Source organism: Ambystoma mexicanum, chromosome 3q (assembly GCF_040938575.1).
Source record: "Ambystoma mexicanum isolate Mex_15411 chromosome 3q, UKY_AmexF1_1, whole genome shotgun sequence".
Taxonomy (NCBI): domain Eukaryota; kingdom Metazoa; phylum Chordata; class Amphibia; order Caudata; family Ambystomatidae; genus Ambystoma; species Ambystoma mexicanum.
This window is the reverse complement of record NC_090926.1, coordinates 1,067,149,103-1,067,173,291: the sequence shown is the minus strand read 5'-3', so window position 1 is coordinate 1,067,173,291 and position 24,189 is coordinate 1,067,149,103. Positions and strand designations below refer to the sequence as shown.

General features: G+C 44.4%; 1 protein-coding gene across 2 annotated transcripts in view; it reads left to right on the top strand.

The window, feature by feature from the left end:
• SIRT7 (sirtuin 7) overlaps positions 1–24,189 on the top strand; it is a 421,359-nt gene that overhangs the window by 341,495 nt on the left and 55,675 nt on the right. For both annotated transcript variants that reach the window (XM_069655301.1, XM_069655302.1), the window contains exon 9: positions 13,696–13,802. In XM_069655301.1, coding sequence (XP_069511402.1) covers positions 13,696–13,802 — 107 coding nt within the window. The remainder of the gene's footprint in view (positions 1–13,695; positions 13,803–24,189) is intronic.

Genomic DNA, 24,189 nt, shown 5'->3' with positions numbered 1-24,189 from the left:
ATCCGTGAAATAGCTGCTTTCTAGCAGTAGGTGTGATGGTTGAGAGATCAGGAGTATGTGTTCGTTCTGGCAGGATTTATCCAGTCCGGAAGTGGCTGCGTTAGGCCTGAGGAGAGCGCCTGGCTGGGGGTGTGTAACCAGCAGTGATTACTTAGAATGATGTGGAGTGAGCGGCGGATGTTGGTATGAGAACAGTTATACCGAATGGTGTCATAGTATCTCTGTGTTCTAGTTGAGTGGTGATGTAAGGAGAGAGTAAGCGTGGTGGTGAGATATGATGCACACCTGTCTGCCCCATGCATGCGCTCCTGTCTGCCCCACGCATGCGCTCCTGTCTACCCAATGCTCTACACATTCGGCAGCTCTACGTATTCATCCATTCTACGCACTCATCAGTGTTGGATGCAATCTGTGATTGTTCGTTCTATGTACTCGTCCGCTCTACGCAACACGTCCGTTCACACTGGGCACTCGTTCGCTCAGGCATTCATTTGCTTTATGCCATCACATGTACTAAGCATTCACCCCCTCTACGCACTCACCCCCACTACGCACTCACCCCCTCTAAGCACTCACCCCCTCTAAACACTCAGGCATTAATTTGCTTTATGCCATCACATGTACTAAGCATTCACCTGTTTTACGCACTCACCCCCTCTAACGCACTTACCCCCTCTACGCACTCATCTGCTCCCCGCTCATTCTCTCTGCACACTTATCCACTCATCCGCTCTATGCACTCATCCGCTCTATGCACTCATCCGCTCTATGCACTCATCCGCTCTATGCACTCATCCGCTCTATACACTCATCCGCTCTGTACATTCATCTGATTCAGCGATCTACACACTCTCCGTACTGCCATATTCATCCGTTATCCATACTAATGTGCTCTACATACTCATCTGCTCCACATATTAGTGGTGTATAGTCTATTAGGGTGATGTTGCAATTAAAATCAGCTACCCAATCAAGTATCCTGCCTTTATCATGGGTAGGTGGGGTACTTATTTGGATATAGCCTTGTTCTGTTAGTGTGGTAGTTAAAGAGGTGGCGTGTAGGTCACTAGTTTCAGAGCCGCCAGGGAACCACTCCGGTGGTGATAGTGCGCAGTACAATTGTCCATTAACATTAACTAGTGTCATTATAACCAAGGTTGAAATCACCGAAGATGATGATTTGCGCTATTGGTTTAGTGGTGTCAGCTGCTAGAGATGTAATGTCTTCTTCAAAGAACACGGGAGGTCCTGGAGGTCTGTAGATAATGTGGATAGTAATAGTATTGTTAGATGAAGTTTGGAACTTGACTGAGAGAAGTTCACACGATGCCAATGAGGAGGGGGTAGCTAATCTTACATTGAGGGTAGATTTGAAGAAGATGGCTATTCCACCGCCTCGTGCATTGGGTCTGGCTGCTCTGAGGATGGAGTAGTTGTCAGGGACAGATAGGGCAATAGAAGGGCCCGCTGCGGCATGCAGCCAGGTTTCTGTCATCGAAGGAAGTCGAGGTTATTATGCAATATGATGTCTGCAATCTCTGTTGCGTGAGCAGCAAGGGACCTTACATTCAGTAGTGCACCTTTGGTGGGCTGCGTCTGTGTGCCCTTCAGGGATGGGCTGGGACTAGAATCAACTAGATTTTTAGTTATAATATGTGGGTTTTATTTTTACGCCTGGGTTTGTTATTAGTGAGTTGTATGCAGGCTGTGCGGGTGGTCTTGTGATTATACTTAGCTAGTGAATGTCGGATAGTTGGTAGTCTACTACCTAGTCTATCGTTACGCTTGGTTGTGTCAGGGATGGTGATGGGTGTAGCTACTGGCAGGGGAGTCGTCTTGCCGAGAGGTGTGCCGTCTAGTGTGGGTGAAGCCTGTTTAGTACTAGATGTGAAGACTGGATATACTGTGGGTGCACTTTGAAAGGGGAATGGAGGTAGTGAAGGAAGGAATGGGGTAGGGCAGGGGATAGGGTGGTAGCGCTGGCATCCCAATCTGCCTAATCCTTCCTCTATCTTGATGAAGTAACCTTTTGTACAATGGGTGGAGTGGGGTATCGTACAGAAAGGGAACATAATTATGGTTAACAATACCAGCATAATATGGATAGGGTTGGCTGCCTTAAGATCGATAACTGTTGCAAGGTCGCTATCCACTAAACAAGAGCTGCGTTCAAATTGGTCACAATTGTATGAAAGGCTATTTCAACAGAAGAGCTACTACCTTTGATTCAGTCAGTAATTACAGGGTAGCCTAGTGTGGCTGAATAGCAGTTGTAAATAAATTCATTCACAATTGCACGAAAGGCTGGGTTAATAGGGTGGTTAAATGTAAGCTAGTTCAGCATTTGCATACATACTTTGTAAGAGAAGGTTGACTCACAATCTCGGTGTCGACTAGATTGGTGGTGAAGGCAGGACAGTAAATGGGTAAGTTGATGCACTGTATTCTGATGGGGGAATTAGCTACTAGAGGATAAGCCGTGTAGTCTACAGTTATAGTCTGCTTGCTCTGTAAGTAGTCTAACAATACGACCATGTAATGTTTAAATGTGGGCAATCAACAGTATCAATTTCATACAGTGGTGAAACCTAGGGCATCAGCACATGCTAGGTAATGTCGATCAATATGTGGTAAGCATGATTGAGCCAGACTAGGCGAGTGCAAAGAGCACGCGGGTTAGTCAGTGCAATGCGTAATACTGGCATGTGATGAAGTAATAATCATATAAACAAGGTTGAAGCGTATAGACACATTGTATGGATAGAGGGTGTGAATTATAGTTCCTCGTAGCAGACAACAGGTGAACAAACATAACCGTACAGAGTTATAGACTAACAGTTGGGAGAATATTGCTCAGTGTGTTCAAGGGTCAGTAAATGTTGGTGGCTCACAAGTCTTGGACCTGGCATAGGTTGATTATAGTAGCAGTGCAGTCGTTAGGGTCCCGTAGATGCTGGAAGTGCAGAAAGATCATCAGCGTTTAGGACTTACGGCTGTTTACATGTAAGTATAACATACACTACTTGGGAGCAATGGCAAGTGCTAACAACTAGCTAACAATGAAATGGCAATGTCATACCTTTGACTTGCAGGACCAAAGGACTCGGCCACGCCGCGCCTTCCATGTACTAACAGGGCCTTTGTATGGCTTTGGTAGCTGGCCGCCAGCCAATCCACCTGCTGGCGGATGTTTTCAAATATGTAGTTGCAAGGATACAAGCCTCGTTTTCATGCCGCGATGCGCCCGGCATGCAGGGGTCAGGCAGATGGGATCGGACACGGTCAGGCAGGCCGTGCTAGGTGCATGCGGAGCTGCTATCAGCTGTCGGCCAAAGTGCAAGTTTCTTTATAGAGGTTAACATGAGCTTCCTTTCATGCAGCACTAAACTTCTAGAAATTCACCCAGGCATGTTTTCGTGAAGCATGATCTGTCACTGTAGCTCCTGCCATTGGTACGACAGTGCCAATAGATTCCCATGTACATAATAATTGAGGAAACAGCAGAGCCCAAAGTAATGATGCCCCTTTTTGGGACATTCTGTTTTGATTTTTGGAGTTTTATAGCGTCTTGAATTGGCCTATATACTATTTAAACATACTACTCTGGGACCAAACTAAACCCTTTGATCTGCTTTCACTTGCTGCCAATTAGGCAGGGTTTGGTGGTCCTGTCTGGTCCAGCTGAACAAGTACATCTTCCATTTTAAATCCCATTGTGGATGAGCAATTACTGCATGGGGTAATCTCTGTGCACCATATGCAGACAATCATTGTTTGATAGATTTGCCAGATATTAGCCAATCCCTCAATCACTGTGACTACAAAGAATAGATTTGACACTCTTATTGAGTTGAAAACCACACATAAGGGGTGTGCATCCTGTGATGAATTGAGGAAATGTATCCCATCTTCTCAAGGGGGAACCACCATCTTTGGATCTAGATAGGTATGCCAGCTACTCCCTACGGGACAAGACAAGCGTGAACTCACTGGGGCTGATCCCCCTCCTTAGGTGGGGGAGACAAAGAAGACCCAAGTAAGGGTATGATTACATCTTCCCTTGCGACACAACCTCTATTATTTATGAGTTGCATGAGAATTGAGAACATTATCAGGATGGTGGGCCCACCAATATTTAGAAAACTCAATTATTCTAGCCTTATGGTATCTTCGAGGAACACTACAGGAAAAAGTCCAAGGCACTTTGGTCAAATTTACTGTATAAAGAAACCCAGAGACAGACTCCCCAGAGAACTGCATGCTCACATACAATGCTTTAATGGCTAATCACATTAGTCAACTATTAATATAATTAGTCCGTGGTCAGGTTCTATTTAATCCACATTGTATATGCAGAGAAAACCGACATTGCATAATCTGCCAGTGCATTTCGCACCTCGGTCCGTCATCTAGGCATGCATCATATTCTGTATCCAAAAGCACCAGTGAAAACATACAGCAGCAAGAATGTGGCACACAACATATAATAAACAAATAATAACAGGAGAAAAAGGAGAGCATAAATCATACATTCTTTTCATCTAAATAAGTAATACCAAACACATCCCTTCATATAACATCGATATTATCTGTGTCCATAGTGTTTTCATATCATCTAAGGCAAAAAACATGAAAACAAACCGGTTCCTCAATAGCTTTACGGTGGCTACTAACTATAATCTCAAGAACTCCTAAACATAAACCTTCATATACATAAAATAAGATTCATGGCACAATACCTGAGCAGCTCCATCACACTCCCTTATGACAAATAAGGTGCATCTGTATATGACCTGCAGATAAAACATACTACCATGCATGAGAAACTATGGTCATGATAGTGATTTAGAAATGTATATTGAAATTAGTAATGAAAGGAAGATCAAGATCATTAGAATCGCCTACACAGAAGTTGTGCCGTTATTTCATAATGTGCTGTTGAGTAAACTTGTTTACCTACTTGAGTCCATATATCAAACTGAAGCAAAAACACATCTGCGTATCCCTTAGATGCAACACATGATGAACCGTATATAAACAACAAGGTGATTAACAACGTTGCTACATCTCGAACGCGGCAAACAACTGCGTTAACACATTATGAGAATGTAACCATGTTCTAATGTAATGGGCCCGTTAACTGAGAAAGGCTTGGCTGCTGACCCCAACTCTGTTAACTTCTGTTTAGGGCACAGAACCAATCCGGTTTCCAATAGTTTCTCAGGGGAACCTTGAAGGACGTACAACCATACTTACAAGGGAAGAGTGGTCGATCCTGGAGACAGAAACACGCCAGATGCATGGTGGGCGGAGAAATCCTGGAGTCCGCAGAACACCTGATGACCTGACGTCTTGAAGCTGGAAACTGATCCACCAGCGACGTGACGCACCACCCACGCTCCCGAGCCAAGACGAGGATTCGCTGCAAGAGAGCGGAAGACTTCGAAGACGTGGCTCCGCAGGCACTGCCTTCTTCAACGATCAGTGTCCCCAACACTCGGGTATGCGGCCGGTGCAGAGAAATGGGAGGAGAGGGGCCAGACTCTGAAGCATTCCACGAGGGGGTGAGAACATGAGGCTGAATAGCCCACAAGATCCTGAGAGAGACAAAACCACTGGAGGGGCTGAGAACATTGCATGAAATGCACAGCTGACAAGGCCGTCCAGCCCATGTGTGACTGAGCGGGCCAGGGCCCCTGGATGGGGTGAAATGCATTGCAGTATGCCTATCACCATTTAGGCTGGATAGTAGTTACAGGGCTAACAGAGACTGGAAAGGGTGAGACATCCTGGAGGGAGAAGCAAGAGAGATACTGGAGGTTCAGCACCCAAATACTGATTTACAGGAAGACATTTTTCAATCAGAGACCAAACATTGCGGGCCTAACAGAATTTTGCTTGAGGGGGTTCAAGATCCCTTTTCTGCATAGTGTCATGGAAAACGCATAACTGTTTTTTTAATTGTATCTACAGGCTAAGGCCCGAACTAAGAAGGGGAAAGAAATTAAACTACAAATGGGTGGGGGTCCAGCCCCAACTTTCTCATGCCAAGAGGAGAGTAGAATACTTCCACCTGCCACTTTGCTTTCATTTGCTGCTAGTGTTATGGCAGCCAAAAGGGATAGAATACGTTTAGGACGGATGACAAATGCTATATTTAAAAGACATCCCGACAAGCATAACTTTTGTTATTTTTTTTTTTTTTATTGTAATTTTTAGTTTTAAATCAAACTTTTATCACAACATTTTCCTTTACATTTGTTTAAAATCTTTTAAGAACATCAGCTGTTACATTTCACTCTTCATCACCCAGGCTTAAGTTTCATTTGCCAAACAATCATCTAGAAAGTTTATTGTCGAGCAAGTTAGATGTATCGAACTTCCACCTAATATTCTTTGCCACCAATCGTCCATGTTGTCATTTTTTGGCGCAAATTTCCCAAGATGGAGTTTTCTCCTAAGCTTAAGCTCTGGGCATACTGTTATAAGATGTTTAGGTGTTTCAGTGTGTATCTTACAAAATCTGCATGCTTCATCTTGTGTTTTTACCATGTGACGTGCCACGAGCATTTGATTTGTTTTTATAGCATTTAATCTTAATTTCAAGAAGCCGTTCCGATGGTGTCTCGAGGGGAATCTCTGCAAATATTTGGGCACGTTATTTAATTTGTTTGTTAACTGACTTTTGTCCAAGGTGGATGAGAGATCTTTTAGTTTTTCTATATTTTTTATCCACAGCCATTGTTGTAATTTTTTCTTTGCTATTTGTGGCTGATCGAGAAGTGTTTTGAGTGTGATGTCAGTTGCATTCAAAATTTTCTCGAGCTTGTGTACCCAGTTCTCAATTAAATTGCTGGTCTTCGAATTGCCAGTTGTCATTAGTATTTTATATGCAGGTTCAGGGTTTGTGATCCGCATTTTCCTTAACATTGCGAGAGATTTCCATATTACGCAGCCATGCAGTTCTTCTAGGGCAAGTTCATGTCTTATTGCGATAGTTGGGATGTAATTAGGTAAGCTTAACACTTTCCGCCAGAAAATGCCCTCCAGTTTTGTCCAAATTTCATAATCCAAGTTCCATATGGTTTCCGACCCATATGTAATTCCAGGAATTACTTTTTGAATATAAAATTGTCGTACTGGAAGCAGACTGAACTTTCCATACAAGCTATTAATTTTTGCCCCTTGCAGAGAGAATGTTTTCATACGTTGTATCAGGTGTGTAACCCAATTGTTTTCACAAATTGACGTATTAATTAATACTCCTAAGTATCGAATTTCTTTAACAACTTCTATTTTGTCGTCGTCAATCCTCCATGTAAAATCTCGGTTTTTCTTTCCTTTGGCTGGTCCAAATTTCATTATTTTGGTCTTGTTTACGTTGATTTTTAGTTCATTTTCCTTCATATAGTGATGTAGACCCTGAAGTAGATGTTGGAGCCCTATTTGTGTTTGATCCAGAAGGACTAGGTCATCTGCATAGGTTATACACCAGATTTGTTGGCCATTTATTTTCGGTGAGAAGCGATGGATCTTGCTCAGTGCATTCGGAATGTCGGCAATAAACAATTTAAATAGGACTGCAGCCAACGGACATCCTTGTTTCACCCCTCTGGTGGTATTTATGGCTTCGGTTAGATCTCCTTTACCGTTTAATCTTACTCGAATCGAGGTTTTCGTGTGAAAAGCCATTATTGGGTGCAAAATGTTGGTTGGACATCCCCAATTTACAAGTTTTCTCCACAGAAGATCTCGATTAACTGTGTCGAAAGCCTGTTGCATATCTACAAATGCTATGTATAAATTAGTTTTTTTTGCCATGGTTTCTAGTTTTAGCAGATTTATTATGGTCAGATTAATATCTGTCCCCACTCCTTTTGTGAACCCAGTTTGACGGTGGTCCATTATACCTTTCTTAGTGGCCCATAAAGTGATCTTTTGTTGTAGGAATGTTGCCATTATTTTCCCCATTGTGTCAAGAAGGGCGATGGGTCGATAATTTGCTGGGTCAGCACGATCTCCCTTCTTGAACACTGGTATCACAATAGCTTCTGTCCAAGATTCCGGTAGTTGTTTCTGCTTTGCAATTCTTTCAAACAGAATCGCAATAAAGCTTGCCCATTCAGTTTTCTGAGCTTTTAATTGTACATTGGATACACCGTCAGGACCTGCTGCTCTTGAGTTTTTTAAATTGCAGATTGCGATTTGAATAGCTTCTGTAGATTCAACTACATTCCAGTTGGTTGGTTCACAACTCACATCACGTGCTAAGACTTGTTTTGTTTGGTTAAATACGCCTGTAAAGTGTTGGTGCCACGCTCTCTCAGACACTCCGTTTGCAAGCATATCAGTTTGGTGCGCATTATTATTGTTTAGAATTCGCCAGATCTCGCGCGTGTTATTAGATTGAAACAGGGATATCATTTGTGGTCCTCGTTCTTGGTCTCTTATTATGGCAAATGATTTATGCCAATTACGATATGTCTGACGCCTTTGTTTTATTTGTTGATAGGTATATGTACCCCAGTGACACTTCAATTTTCGTATGTCCTTGTTGAGTTTTTTTTTTGGCTTTTAACCAAATTGCTCCATTCGTGCTTGTGTGTTTGTTTGTTGTTTAAGAAACTTTGGCTGCTCCTTTGTTGGTACGGCAACAACGACGTGTAGTTGATTGAATCTTTGTCTTTGTTTGGTCTTACTCGAAATTCCTTAGTGAGGTTCTTTATCTGCTGTTCATTTATGCGAAGCCGGTTGCGTCCTTGATTTATTTCCACCGGTTGATTATATGTGACTGCTTCCTTTTTACGATGTATTGGCCAAGACATTTTTAGAATGTTATGGTCACTCCGCTCTGTTTCGATAATACTTAAATTTAAGATCTTTATCCAAACATTTCTGGATGTCCAAATGTAATCTAGTATTTTTTTGTATCCAAAGTTTCTCCAAGTGAACAATGGAGGGATATCTCCTGGTATATGTCCATTTACTAGATCGCAATCTCTCGCTTCCATTTCATGATCCCAGCGCACTCTTCTTTCGCTAGAGGTTCGTTTTTCTTTTATATTTGATGTTATGAGTTTCCTTTCTGTATTGAACCATGATAGGTTCATGTCTCCACATATGATTATTGATAAATCTTGATATTTCTTTTGATTTTTGTCAATTATCGATGTTACTGTTTGGATGAACAGTTTGATTGAGATCTTTGTTGGATTCCAGTAAAGGTTGATTAAAAGTATGTATTTAACCTCCGTTTCTTGGCTGGTTGATCTCCGCATTAATGTAGCTTGTACGAAACTATTTGGATTGTTAGTTTCACATATTTCCCATCCTAATCCATGTTTGACCATGGTTATTAGTCCAGACTGCGGGCGTCCTCGAGCATTTTTTTCAGCTGGATTTAGCAGAGTGAGGTAACCGTCCTTTACCGGCGAACTACACAACCATGTTTCTTGTAAACAAATTAGAAAATTATCCGTCAAATCGACTGGAAATTCTTCAAAGAGGTGCTGAAAACCTCGTGTGTTCCATGAGATTAAAGTTACAACCTCCTCTCGCCCATTTTCCTCTACCTATTGTTTTCTTGACTTATGATCCGCCTCATTTTTTTTCACATTTTTCACCTGACAGATTTTCATCTGGTTTCTTATGGTATCACGACGCTGTTCCTTAGCCTCAATTTCTGATTTTCTGGTATTTGAGCTTCTAGGGGGTTGGGAAATGGATTCTTCCTCATCTGTAATTTCAAATCCCATGAACAATAATTCGTCTTTGGCTCCCATGAGTGTTTTCCTTACGGCATTCGAGTTGATGTGTAGCAGTACTAGATCTCCTCGTTCTTCTGAGAGGTATTCGACGATTCTTATGTCATATGTTGTAATAGTTCTTAGGATAGGGACTGAATGTAATAGTCTCATAACATTCCCTCTGTTTAGGTTTACATCGTTTTCTTCCTGAAAAATGTTTTCAATCCTTATTTTTCCTAGTTTTTCTTTCTGTTCAGTTTGTTGTTGACTTTCTTCTGAACGCAATTTAATCTGTGATTGTGCACGTGTTAACTTTGGATTTAGAGAGGCTTGATTTTTTGTCTCCGTGCTATCATTGTTACCACTCTCTTTCTCGTGTTGTTTATTTTCATTATTCATTACGATCAGTTTTTCTCTAACCGCTTTTATGTTTGTTGTTGTTGCTCTTTGTTTCTCAAAGTGTCCTTTTTGAAATCCTTTGCGAGATTCTTTCAAAGCTGACTCGCTAGTTTCGTCCACATCGGAATCAGCCGTTTGTTCCTCAACAAAATTGTCAGTATAAGTTGACAAATCACATAGGTCTACTGAGGATTCTATCGATTGCACAGAAGCGTTGTCAGAGTCTATTCTCATTCTTTTTTTCAAATTTGATGGGATAGGATTGTCTGTTATCCCCGTTATTTTTATCAAGGGTTTTTCCTTTTCTTGTTTATTGATTGATGCCGATTTTTCTCTTGCAAAAAGACTTTGTTTTATTGGTGTGGGTAAATTTCGAATAAACTTTCTTGAACCAGAGGAATTTTTTTTCTTTTTTGTTACGTCCAGGTTTTTTTTTTTTTCCGTTTTCTTTCTATGCGATTTTAGGTTTTCCAAATTTGATTGATCAGCCTTTGCGTCGTGTGTAATGGTTTTTGCTGCTCCTCCAAATATGCCATAAGTTGTCTTTTTGATTGTTGCATTTTGCAGGTACGTAGATGGCCCAGCTTGAGCGTCTTCTGCTGTATCACTTTGAAGGTCTCTTGCAGGCAGAATGACTGTAGACTTTGTTTGTACTTCTTTAAGCAATGTACTGCAATTCTCCATAGTTGATTGTTTTTCTTTATTTGCTGGATATTTATTTATTTGATTTAGTGCAGTTTTTTCCTGCGATAGGTCTTTTTGCTCGATATTTGTTACTTCTTTGTTATTTTGTATTGTAAACCTGTTAGGACTCCTATCTCCACACGTCTGACTAGGCGTTCTTACTTCAAGGTCTGTCATGCCGGCCGCATTTTCCATCTCTCTATCTTGTGTACTTGATTCTTGCCTCATGTTTTCCTTCAGAAATTTCATTAGGCGGCTTTTTCCCATGCAATCATTTTTAATCTGTGTACTTAATTCAGTGTGACGTGACCAGTTTCTGGAAGCTTCATTGCCTATTTGATGAGATAGCTCCCTATTAGCGGTTTCCAATCTATTGAACTTTTCATTTAACTGACTTAATAGTGCGTTGTTATTTTGAAGTTCGTCATGAAGTGATTCATATAATTTAATAAAGGGAATTAGAGCCAACGAGGTGGCAGCGAGGACATTATTATGTATTTGAATGGCAGCCGCCGTTGATATATTGGTTTTTGTCGCAGCCTCATTTTCCAGATCTTGATTTGAAGCCTCTTTCTCTTCGGGCTCCCTTTCCGTTCCGACTTTGTGTCTTACGGTGTTTGGAGCTGATGTCCCTGGATTCGTGTTATCAGCTTGTGTTATACCAGGCGTTGAACAACTTGACATCAAATGTGAGGAATTATTTTGGCGGCTTTTTTTCCTCTGCTGATCATGTAACTTGCTGCTTGAACTAAGTGAGGAATTTACCAGCAGCTGATTTTTTTTTGGCGTTTGCCTTCCGGTGAGCGACGCACTTTGTTCTATTTGAGTATGGTTTTTAGGAGACAGATCGATAGTTATGTTATTTTTGTTCTTGTCGATCGTTTCAATAGGTCCCGTTATATCACGTCTGTCTTTGTTTTTATATTTGTCTGTGAAGCTTTCAGTAAGTTTATGCCTCATGGCTTCAACATCTGCTTTTAAACGTTCCGTTAGGCGTGCTTCTCGACCTGCAAAGTCAAAACTAGCGGTCTGTTTTGGCGTATTTTTCTGCCTACTTTCATTATTATATTGAGCATAAATTTGTTTGTGTAATGTTTGTAGCCCTGGTTGTAAATTGATTTCCATATTCTCTTCCATGACCCTTGATTTTTTGGCCATGTCTTTTTTTTCCTTTCCTTTATCCGATCCAACTGAGATATTGAGCTCACAAATTCCCAGTTTCTCTGAGCTTTTAGTTGTTTGCGCTTTTCTATCTTCTGCATCATTTTTCTTGTGGTCTGAGGGAGGATAAACAAAGCGCATAAGACTCTCTTCGCCTGACCGCTCTGGGACTGCTAATTGTAGCAGTTCGTGATCGGTCACGTCGAAGGGTGAATCAAACATTAATGTATTGATTTCAATGGGGTGGACAAATACTACTCCATCTTGGATTTCTTTTTCAACGGCATTTTCACCATTCAAATTGGTTTTTTCTATGCGTTGGTTTTGATCATCAATATTTTCGCACTCGAGCATTATGGTATCTATGTTGGCCATGTTTATTCCGCTGGTATTGATGTTACAATTTGCCTCAAGATTGTAATTAGCGCCAGTAAATGTTTGCGCTTGTGTGAGGTGTCCATTTCCCACCATGACCTCTCTTTGGCTGTTTTTAGTGGAGCGACTAGCCAAGTATTTGGTGATTATTTGCGCAAGCGGAGACACAGAAAAAGATTCATTATTGGAGTTTTTTGAGTTTGCACTTATTGATGTCCCAGGCACCTCCTGTACCAAACAAACCTTGTTTGTCATTTGCTGTTCGAAACTCGACCAATTATAACCCTCCAAACCATGTGGTTTGGTACATGTTTTCTCACTCATAGTTGCAGGATTTTCAATATGCCGTGTGCAAAGCTTTTGCTTAGAGCGTGTTTGTGGTCCCACCTCCACCATATCGTTTCCTTCTTACCTGACTCGTCTGCTGGCCTCTTTGCTGACTGTAGGCTTTTCTTGCCTTATGCCGAAGTCGCCGAACAGCCTAACAGTACAGCACCAGCCCTTCTGCCACCAGGGCTTACGCCGCGAGGGTGAGAGCGAGTGTGTTTTGTGCTTGTTTCCTGTCACGTGACTCCTCACGTGACCAACGAGGCTCCGCCCCCTCCTGGGAACGAAGCGCGGAGCTGTAGGGATTGTGAACAGCTGAAGTTGGAAAGATTCGCCTTCCACCACGCGAGTCTCTAGGTCTCTAGGTCTGCCAAAAAGTCCTCAGCAACTGTAGTACCTTTGTTATTTAGAATAGGGAACAACCATCACTTGGAGTAGGGATAAGGCCATTATTTTTCTTTACTTGATTTTAATAAACTTGAAATCGTTGAAACATGTCTTCGTGTCTGTCTTCTATGTCTGACTTGCCACAATCCTCAGAAAGAGAGAGAGAGATGAGGTAAGGTGTAAACCTTTTCCATTATTGCTCAGCTTTATCATGATATATTTTCATACAGTAATGAGGATACATTTAGCAAAGCTTGATTTGTGTGTTCAAAATTAAATTCAAATAAATGTTCTTTATAAATTCCCTGATGCCTTTTCAAAGTAATATAAACCAAGTTTGTAACTTTCTGGGTTCTCCAAGCGACTTCCCTAAACCAGCCACTAAGTCACTCTTGTTCTCCACAAAGATTGTTAGCATTTTAATATATTTTCTACATAGTTATGTGAAATAACTGTAAAGGAGCGGCACTTATTGCGCAATGATCAGAAAACTTTAGGTCCTCACCCGAGGCATGAACACAACAATCGACTGTTGGGTTCAGAAGTCCACGGTTTTGAATGTGTTGTCATAGTAATTTCAGTCTCTGATCTTCATTTTTTATTCGTATTCCATTAGTGGACCCCAAAGGATGATCTGGCTACCCTAAAGATTCATGGGAAATGTGATGCTGTTATGAGGCTTCTTCTGGATGAACTAGGCCTGGATATTCCACAATATGACAGGTTGGTGGTACTCCTTCCATTGCTACTGTGTACTTCTTCCTCAATCTCTGGTCACCTACCCCTCCGTGATCTCCTCTTCCAGTTGTGCTGTCTACCCCTACCTACAGCTAGCAGCCTATTTCTACTACTGCCCACTGCTGCTCCTCGACCACACCTTTCTGGGTGAGGCCTGCTCCCCTTTTCTTGTCCTGTTGCTGCTACGCTTCATATGTCCTACTGTACTCTTCTGAATTCTCCCCCACTCCTTACTCTGTGATACCTCTCCTCTGTCTATCTGATGGCATTTACTTTTATTTTTGACATACTTCTCTCTTCCACTACTGCCTCTACTTCCTGTGTGCTGGTCTCTCCATGTGTGCTGCAGTGTACAGTCACCAATTCGAACATTCTGGGCCTCATCACGAGTTGGGCGGTATCTGGGGTGTAATACCACCCAAACTTTATTATCATTAGCACTGACTGGTCTGGCGGTATTACCGCCATATTACGGATTGAGCGCTAACTAAATCCCCATTCTCCATTGAACCCATTGGTGAATTTTCGGTGCAATTACCGCGTGGTAATACCGCTGGTGGTAATTGCACCAAAATTTGCCATTTTCACAGCGTGTTTACCCCCAGCTCTGAGCTGGGAGTAAACACGCCAGACTCTTTGTAGGGTCAGATCTTAAATGCAGCGGTAATAGTTACCGCAGCATTCAAGGGGACCGCCCAACTTGTGATGAGGCCCTCTGAGAATCCCCCCATTTCTACCCCACCAGTGAGAAAAAGAAAATTCTCAAAGGAAATGTGTGCAACTCAGTGTGGGGGAAAAAGTGAATAAAATGTTGAAAAAAGAGAGGGTTGGCAGAGGTAAACGAGATGAGGAGTAGGCAGTAGGGAGTGGAGGGTGAAAGGAACTATTTTTCAAAAACTGCAAAACCAGTAATTACAAAATGAAAAACGAAATGAAGGCCAAATCTAGCCTATTCTCATTAAAAGGCAAATGTATTAACTGTGTGCCATAATTCATTTGTGCATGCTTCCCTCCACTTTTTCTGTGCTGCCTTCCAGTGTATTGCCCAATCATGTTTATATTGGCTGTCCTCGCAATGATTTTTGGGCTTTACTTCTCGTTCCTGTGAGCTTTCCCTATTCTTTCTACTTGCTTCTACTCCACTCGGCTCGCTTGTAGTATGTTTTGCTTCCCTATTCATGAATGCTACTCTCCCCCTGCCTATGCCCTGCTCATCTTGGTTGTGTGCGCTTCCTCTAACTCTTTCCATCGTTGACTACCCTTCCCTTCCAACTTGTTGAGAAGTCTGCTTCTGAAACAGATTATAATACAAGGTTCGGGCGGATATCTTGCGCTCAAACCATATACTTTTATATGAAAGGCGTTGACGTCGAGCGAATCGGCGTCGACGTCAGCTGCAACGCCTCCAGCATCTGCGGCGTCGACACATAGTCATCGAAGCCTGAGCTTTAGTTACAGAAATTATTATTTTTACAAGTCCATCCTTTTTATCCATAGATTACTTCCAAATCAATCCAAAAATCAGTTGGCATAATGTGTCTCCAAAATGAGTAATTTTAATTCGAGGGGATTGGGTCCTCCGACGTATTCCATATCTATGACAGGTAATGTCCACAGCTGTGATTCTTCGGAAAATCTTTGGCGTCTGCGTCCTGCGTCGATGACATCAATGCGCTGTCCCCGAGGACCACCTCCGACGGCCGGCGTCACCCGATGTGATAAGTAGGACGCACGACGCCCATAGCCTCAGTTCTGTTTTTTCCGCGAACGTGTTCGCTTCGTGAATCTCTGTACGCCTCGACTCGGAGTTGCTGTTTTCTATTCTCGGTTCGTTGAACCTGTTCGGTTGGTTGTGAAGACCTGTTTGTGGCGATGTCTTTCTCATCTTCGACCCCGCGTCCGGGCTTCAAGAACTGCAGGGACTGTGGGTCCAAGATGTCGGTCACGGCACGACGCCTGCCTCTGGTGCCTCGGGGAGGCCCACGATACGGACGACTGTGTCGACTGCCAGTCGCTCACTGCAAAGGCCTTGCGGGAACGCAAGAAGAAGCTGTCGGTAGGCCGGGTGTCTAAGCCACGGAAGTCGAGGTCTGCGGGGCTTTCGACCGATGACTCAAGGGGTGACTCTCCGCGTCGTCGTCGGAAGTCCGTTGGGTCTCCTTACAGGAGTCGGTCTCGCCACTCCTCCGCCTCTTCTAGGCATTCCAGGAAGCGCCGGCATAGGTCGCCTTCCCCGTCCTCTTCTGAGGACTCCGCCCGTCGCTTATCCCTCCATGTAAGCGACACCGGAGGAATGGGCTTCCTTCGGGAAGCAGATGCTAGCGATTCTGGAATCGCAGGGCACCGGTCCGTCTGCGCCTCCGAGTGGGGTCGATCGGCACCGGTCGAGAGACACCGTCCGTACGCCTTCGGGCTCGGGTGGTCGGCACGGCTCGCGGGCGAGGTCCCGCTCGGACAAGGGTAGCCGTTCTCGCCATGCCCGTTCCAGGTCCCGGTCCTCGACGCGCTCGAGACCGCGTGATCCTGTGCCGTCTTCGAAGAAGACGTCGACGCCTGTGGCGCCGAGGTCGTCGCCGATTTCTCTCGAAGTTCCGTCTTCGAGGGGGTCGTCGACGCCGTCAGCGCCCAGGTTGTCGAGAGACACGCTCGCAGCTCCGGCTTCGATGACTATGTGTCGACGCCGCAGATGCTGGAGGCGTTGCAGCTGACGCCGATTCGCTCGACGTCAACGCCTTTTCTGTCGACGCCGGCGCCGACTCGCTCGGCGCCCTCGACGCCTTTCGAGGCGATGGTGTTGGAGGGGCCCCGTGGTACGGGGTTTGCCTCTAAAAAGGCTATGGCTAAGGTCTGGCACGGCTTTGGTCCGTAGGGGTCTTCCTCTCCCCGCCTGGAGTACATTTCAGAGGGTGATGAAGGCTCTGATGGCGGCCTGGTTCCGGTTACGGTTCCAGATGACCTTATCTCGGGCCATAGTCAGTTTGATGACCTGAGGCAGTCACTGCATGATGCCAGTGGACTGGACACCTCTCCGGAGGTGGAGTTTTGTCGGCCGGAGCTTGGCACTCATGCCGATTCGTCATATCAGCGCCTTATGTCTCGGGTTACCGAGTACTTGGGTTGGTCAGCTCCCCCAGGCGAGTTCGTTCAGGATGATCTCACGGACATCCTTGATCTCGGTCCACCCACTGACCCGGTTTTGTCTTTTCATATGGCTTTGCAGAGAAGGGCGGTGGCGGCTTGGACTGCTCCGGAGAGTCTCCCGGAAGTGGGCAAGTCTTTGTCGCGAAAATACCGTCCAGCCAGTAGCGACCCCTGCTACTTGTCTAGGCACCCCACCCCGGAGAGTTTGGTGGTGCAGGCGGCTACGGCCCCGGCAAAGCAGGCGTCATACCCTACCATCCCTCCGGATAGGGACGACAAACGTTTTGACGGCTGGGCGAAGAAAGTGTTTTCTTCTGGGGGTATGGCGCTTCAGGCGGCCAACTCCATATGTGCCTTGTCTCGTTTCACACAAACACTGTGGAACTGTGTTGCATTAGCGGCTGATCATATTCCCGAAGGGGTCAAACGGGATGGTTTCCTTGCTATGGTTCAGGATGGCAAGGATGCCATGTGTGAGGCCGTTCAGTCGGGTTTGGACTTGGCGGATTGTGTCAGCCGGTCCATGGCGGCCAGCACCGTAATGCGCAGGTTTGCGTGGTTGAGGAAGTCTGGGTTCGCTCCTGATGTGCAATCCCGGCTCCTCAACTTGCCCTTTGACGGTGAACACCTTTTTGGCAGCAAGGCTGACGAGAGCCTTGAGAGGTTGCAGACCTCCAAAGCTGCAGCAAAGTCGTTGGGCGCTGCAGTTCGCCAACCTCCGCCTTTTCGTCCTAGGGGATAGCAATAGAGGGGAGGTTCCTTTCGCTATTACTCGTCCTTCAGTAAAGCGAGAGGAGGTAGCAGTCAAAGAGGTCATCGTAAGAGTGCCAGAGGTGGAAACAAAGGTACTCGAGGTGCCAAGGCCGCTCAGGCAGTTGCCTCTTTGCCCTCAGGCAACGCCGCAGCCGCTACCACTCAGTCATGAGTGGTAGCGGCTGGTTCGCCGGTTGGGGGAAGGCTGGCGCAGCATCTTGTAGAGTGGCAAGCCATTACTTCGGATTTGTGGGTTCTGGAGATCATAACCCACGGCTACTGTCTTCCTTTTCGGCAGAGGCCTCACGACAATCCACCTGGAACCTCTCTTTGAAGAGTCCGGATCCACTCCTTGCGCAGGAAATTCAAGCCCTGCTGGAGAAAGGCGCCATAGAACTGGTGCCTGTAGCGAAGAGGAACAAGGGATGGTATTCCCCTTATTTTTTGATTTGAAAGAAAGACGGGGGATTGAGACCCATCATGGACTTGCGCGGTTTGAACAAACCCCTCAGGAAGGACAAGTTCAAGATGGTGACTCTTTCTCAAGTCCTCCAGGCCCTTCAACTTCAGGACTGGTTGGTGTCTCTCGACCTCAAGGATGCTTACTTCCATGTGCCGATCCATCCCAAGCACAAGAAGTACCTGAGGTTCGCGGTTGGCGACTCGCACTTTCAGTTTCGGGTCCTGCCGTTCGGATTGACCTCCCCCCGAGGAAAGGGGGGATTCACATATACCCCTAGTTGGACGATTGGTTGATCAGGGGGAGCTCTCCCGAGCAAGTCCTGGATCATCTATCCGTCACCTGCCACTCCCTTCACAGGCTGGGCTTCTCCCTCAATTTAAAGAAGTCCCATTTGACACCAACGCAGCGGCTCCAGTACATCGGAGCAGTGCTCGACACGTCCCTGGGGCAGTGTTTTCCTCCTCAGGTGAGGGCTCTTCACATTCAGCAGATGGTCCACAAGTTTCAGTTTGCCCAGACTCTCCCTGCGTCCGAGTTCTTGAAACTGCTCGGCCTCATGGCATCCTGCATTCTTCTGGTGCCAGAGGCTCGTCTGCGGATGAGATCTTTGCAGTGGGCACTCAAGCTCCAGTGGTCTCAGTCCTCCGGCAGGCTGTCGGACCCTGTTCGGGTGCCGTCCTCAGTAGCCCGGGACCTTCTGTGGTGGCCGTCGAGGGCAATCTGATGAAGGGTGCCCCATTTTGGCTGCCCTGGCCGGAGGTGACGATCGTGACGGACGCATCCCTCACGGGATGGGGAGCTCATGCCAACTAGCTGACAGTCAGCGGTCGTTGGTCTCCGTCGGAGTCCAGACTCCATATCAATCTGTTGGAGCTGAGGGCCGTCAGGCTAGCCCTGAAGGCTTTTCTGCCGACTGCGCGCGGAAAGAGTGTCCTGATTCTGACGGACAACACGGTGGCCATGCACTACCTCAACAAAAAGGGGGGGCAGGGTCACTTCCGCTGTGCAGGGAGGCGAGGCAGCTCGAGTTCTGGGCCATCCAGCAGGAAGTTTCAATCTCGGCAGTTCATCTGGCCGGTGATGACAATGAGACGGCGGACGCTCTGAGCAGGCAGATCACGATCTCTCACGAGTGGGAGCTGGCTCAGGAGATTCTCCTGGAGATCTTTGCCCTTTGGGGGACCCCTCAAGTGGATCTCTTCGCCTCCAGTGTCAACCGGAAGTGCAAAAAGTTTTGCTTACAAGAATTCCCTCCAAAAGGAGCCTTAGGAGACGCGTTTGTGGTGGAGTGGTCATTCCCACTGCTGTACGCGTTTCCTCCAGTCCTCGTCATCCCGCAAGTGCTGCGGAGGTTACGGAGGTTCGGTTCCCGGATGATCCTCATTGCTCCGGCGTGGGCCCGGAGGACGTGGTACCCGGACCTTCTAGACTTGTCCATCTGCACTCCACGTCGTCTTCCCTACCGAGACGATCTGCTCTCACGGAAGGGGGGGTCAGGTTCTCCATCCAGAGGTCAGATCCCTCAATCTTCACGCTTGGCTTCTGAAAGGTTGAGGTATAAGGATTGGGACCTCCCTGAAGATGTGATGGAGGTGTTGCTCTCGGCCAGGCGGCCGGCAACTAAGTCTCTGTACCGTTGCCGTTGGAGAAAGTTCTGCGACTGGTGCAGAGTTCAGAATGTGGATCCTTTTGAATGCGACATTCCCATGGTTTTGTCTTTTTTGCTTTCTTTGGCCCATAGGGGCTTGTAAGTCGGGACCATTAAAGGTTACCTGGCGGCGCTGTCCATATTTAAGCGCTCGTCTGAAGAGTGTTCCTATTTTAAGATTCCTTTAATTTCACAGTTTTTGAAAGGGCTCACTCGTGTGTTCCCTCCGTCACCTTTTTTGGTGCCAGGTTGGGATCTGAACCTTGTTCTTAAGTTTCTTATGGGTGCTCCGTTTGAGCCTTTACATTCTTGCCCTTTGAGGCTGTTGACTCTGAAAACTGTGTTTTTGGTTGCGGTTACTTCCGCTCGCAGAGTGAGTGAGTTACAGGCACTTTCAGTTAAGCCACCCTTCACTGTGTTTCACAAGGACAGGGTTGTCCTTAGAGTTCGTCCTTCTTTTCTTCCGAAGGTGGTTTCGGATTTTCATTTGAGCCAGAAGGTTGTTCTTCCGGCGTTCTATGCTCCTCCACATCCTGGTAAGGAAGAGGAGAGGCTCCATAGGCTTGATCCTCGGAGAGCGTTGAGCTTTTATATTTCGCGCATGTCCCGGGTCAGAGTGGACGATCAACTTTTCATTGTTTACGCTGGGAAGCGTTTAGGACAAGCTGTGACGAAACAGACTTTGTCTCGTTGGATTATTTTAGCTATCTCCGAGTGTTACCGCTTGGCGGGTAAGGACCCTCCGGCTTGCTTGCGGGCCCATTCTACCAGAGGAGCGGCTGCGTCTACTGCCCTGCAGAGGGGAGTTCCTGTTCGTCACATCTGTGATGCAGCCACCTGGGCTTCAGTACATACTTTTGTACGTCACTATTCCCTTGATTCCATCAGAGGGCAAGATCTGGCCTTTGGCAAGGCAGTTCTCTATTCCACAATTTGATTCGGCATGCTAAATTTGTGTTCTAAATTCTTTCCCACCTCCTTGCTTGGTACTGCTTTGGGAGTCTGTCATAGATATGGAATACGTCGGAGGACCCAATCCTCTCGAAGAACAAGTTACTTTCTTACCTGGTAACGTTCTTTCGATGGGATGGTCCGACGACGTATTCGATTTCGCTCCCTCCCTGCCTTCCCCGCTGCAGAATTTCTTTTGCGATTGCAGCTAGCGTTCCGCAAGGCCTTGTGTGTCTGACTGGCAGAAAACTGGTGGCACATGTTCTGGGAAAAAACTATAACTGAGGCTATGGGCGTTGTGCGTCCTACTTATCACATCGGGTGACGTCGGCCGTCGGAGGAGGTCCTCCGGGGACGGCGCATCAACGTCATCGACGCAGATGCCAAAGATTTTCCGAAGCAGCACAGCTGTGGACATTACCTGTCATAGATATGGAATACATCGTCGGACCATCCCATCGAAAGAACGTTACCAGGTAAGAAAGTAACTTGTTCTTCTTCAAGGAAACACACAGCCGACACGTGTTTCGACCTCAGGTCGTTCTCAAGTCTGTACCAAATTACATATTCATCAGTTATATACATTTTATATAAGTTTTTTGAGAAAACCATACCATACAGTGTCACATATCAGGGCAGAATGATGGGAAAGTCACGTCATATTCAAGTAAGTAAATTCCAGTTTCAAAGAAAAAACAAATAAAAACCATAAATTAGTGTCACATATTGGTCAGATAACCATCATTATATAAACCTCATGTATAGTTGGTTATTATCATTTTTCAATTTGTAACCCACACACCATGTGAACCCATTCCAGCAAACCCATAATGTGAGTAGCCAATAAGAATCTAGAAATATGTTGAAATATCATATTGATGCATTATTAGACACAAAATTAAAGGGTCTTGTGGGATTTATGCTTACCCCAAATGTACTTCCTATAACTTTTTGATTTTGGTTTTCAATGCCCGGCAAATTCATTTGACAATTTCTTTCAAGCCTATATAGAAAAACCCTGATGTATTATATAATATTGTGAGCAGTATCTAGAGTTCCATAAATTGGTTCTTGAATAATTGAAAGACTCACCGACCTGTGCGGATGATTGTGTTGGATCAGAAACGGTGAGTATTTGCAAATTCCAGTAGTCTTAAAGTTCGTTATTTTCAAGGTTCATGGACCAACTATAAAATAATGATTTCAACTTAATAAAATCATACAAAAATTGTAACCATCCGAAATTATAGATAATGTACTTTCTTTAATAAACGCCAGAGACAATCGAAAATGAGGCCCGCATCGCGATGACGTCACACGTACGTAACGCGATGACGTCACACGGGCGCGAACGCAGCGACGCCACACACGCATCTAATGTAAACAAAGACCTATGAATTAATAAACATTGTGTATAACTCGGTAATCCTGAAAAAGTCTATTTGATTCTCCTATATATGCTAGCATCATGTCTGATGTCCTTATTTCAAATGTTTCCATATGCATTATGCATTACACTCCAGTGCATCTCCATGTCTGATTGTAATGTGACATGTTTAATTACAATTTAGGTGATCCAATCCTAATCATTTCTTTCCTATATTAAATCTCAGATGTATTGTGCTATATATTATGTCTCACATGTAATACAACGTAATATATGATCCACCGAGGTTTATTCTATATTATGAAATCTACGTATCAGAATCCCATTCTATAGTAATAATTTTGTATATATAATACCCCTCACGTGTAACACAGAACCAATATTTATAAATACATTATTAGATTTAATCTCCCAACAGAGTTGTGTTATTGCGTTCCCATATGTCATTGACACGTATTTGAACCTTATACTAGATTTATGGATGGGATTAGACAGAAAGTTATGGTGTCTTACTACATTCTGGTAGGACTGGAATGGTATCACAAGTGGTAATTATGTAAAGTTTTGCCAATTAGTATTATTCTTGAATATTTCATAAAAATACATGCATCTCATGGTCCTGATTAAGTCCCACTATGGTACTTCTTAAATAGCAAATTAGTTTGCATTCTTGTTGTCTGAGTTTAAGCCTAAGATTACCCCCTCGTTTCCCCAGCTTGATTTGCATGGGTCCAATAAATCTTAAATCTTGAAAATTGTAATTGAACACTTGGAACTTATAAAGTTATGGTACGATAGAGGTTTCCTAAAAGATGAGAACGTTTTTTTGACTAATACGGAACACACCATGCCGACCTTATATTTTCTTCCGAAGGTACACAAGAGTTATAGAATTTTACCAGCAGTTAGACCTATTATGAATGGCATAGGGTGGGTCACAGAGGGCATGTCCCAATACTTAGATGAAGCATTGAAACCCCATGTTCTCAAAATGAAGTCTTATATTAGAGACAGCATGCATGTTTTGCAATTTTTTAAGACTTTGAAATGGGCGTCAGATTATCTTTTGGCTACTCTAGATGTCTCTGCGCTTTACACTAGCATAGACCATGATTTAGCAGTTCATACAATAGACTATACCTTCAGGGACTCATCTGCTTCCTATATGCAAAATATTCATATGCTTAAGACTTTTCTTAAATTCACTCTGGACAATAATGTATTTATAAATACTATGCACAGGCCAAAGGGGTAGCCATAGGTGCCAAGTTTGCACCATCTTTGGCCAACCTATTTATGGCACAATATGAAGAAACACATATTTATGATCACAAAATTTTTAAAACAAATTTAATTGCATGGAGAAGATTCATAGATGATGTTCTAATTGTATGGAAAGGGTCGCTTCAATCATTTGAAAGCTTTGTGACACATGCTAATAATAACAGATTTGGGATCAGTTTCACTGGTTCAGCAAGCTCGCAGAGTGTTGACTTCCTTGACTTACACATCTTTGTAAAGAATGGGCAGATAGAAACCAAAACATATCGGAAGCCAACGGAGGTCAATTCTGTACTCTATGCACAGAGTAGTCACAAGACATCTACAATAGACAACATTCCAGCTGGAGAATTCTATCGTGCCAGAAGAAACTGCAGTTTAGATGAGGACTATTTTAAGGAGACCGATCTGCTTATAGATAGATTCAAAAAGAGAGGTTATATTCAGAGATGCATAAAGAAAGCGGCAGATAAGTATAAAGAGTGCAGCCAAGTGGAATTCTTATCTGACCATGCCAAAGAAAGAACAGGGAAAGACCATATTTCCATAAATAACAAAGTTCTCACAGGATTCCTCTTTACTTTATAAAATGGTGTCCAAATACTGGCATATTCTAAGACTAGATAAGGATCTGTCTCCTTTCTTGACCGAGAAACCAAAGTTTGCTTTTACAAGAGCAAATACTATTAAACAAAAATTGAGTCCTTCTTTCCTGAATGTTAAGGAAGACAATATTAAAGAAACTTGG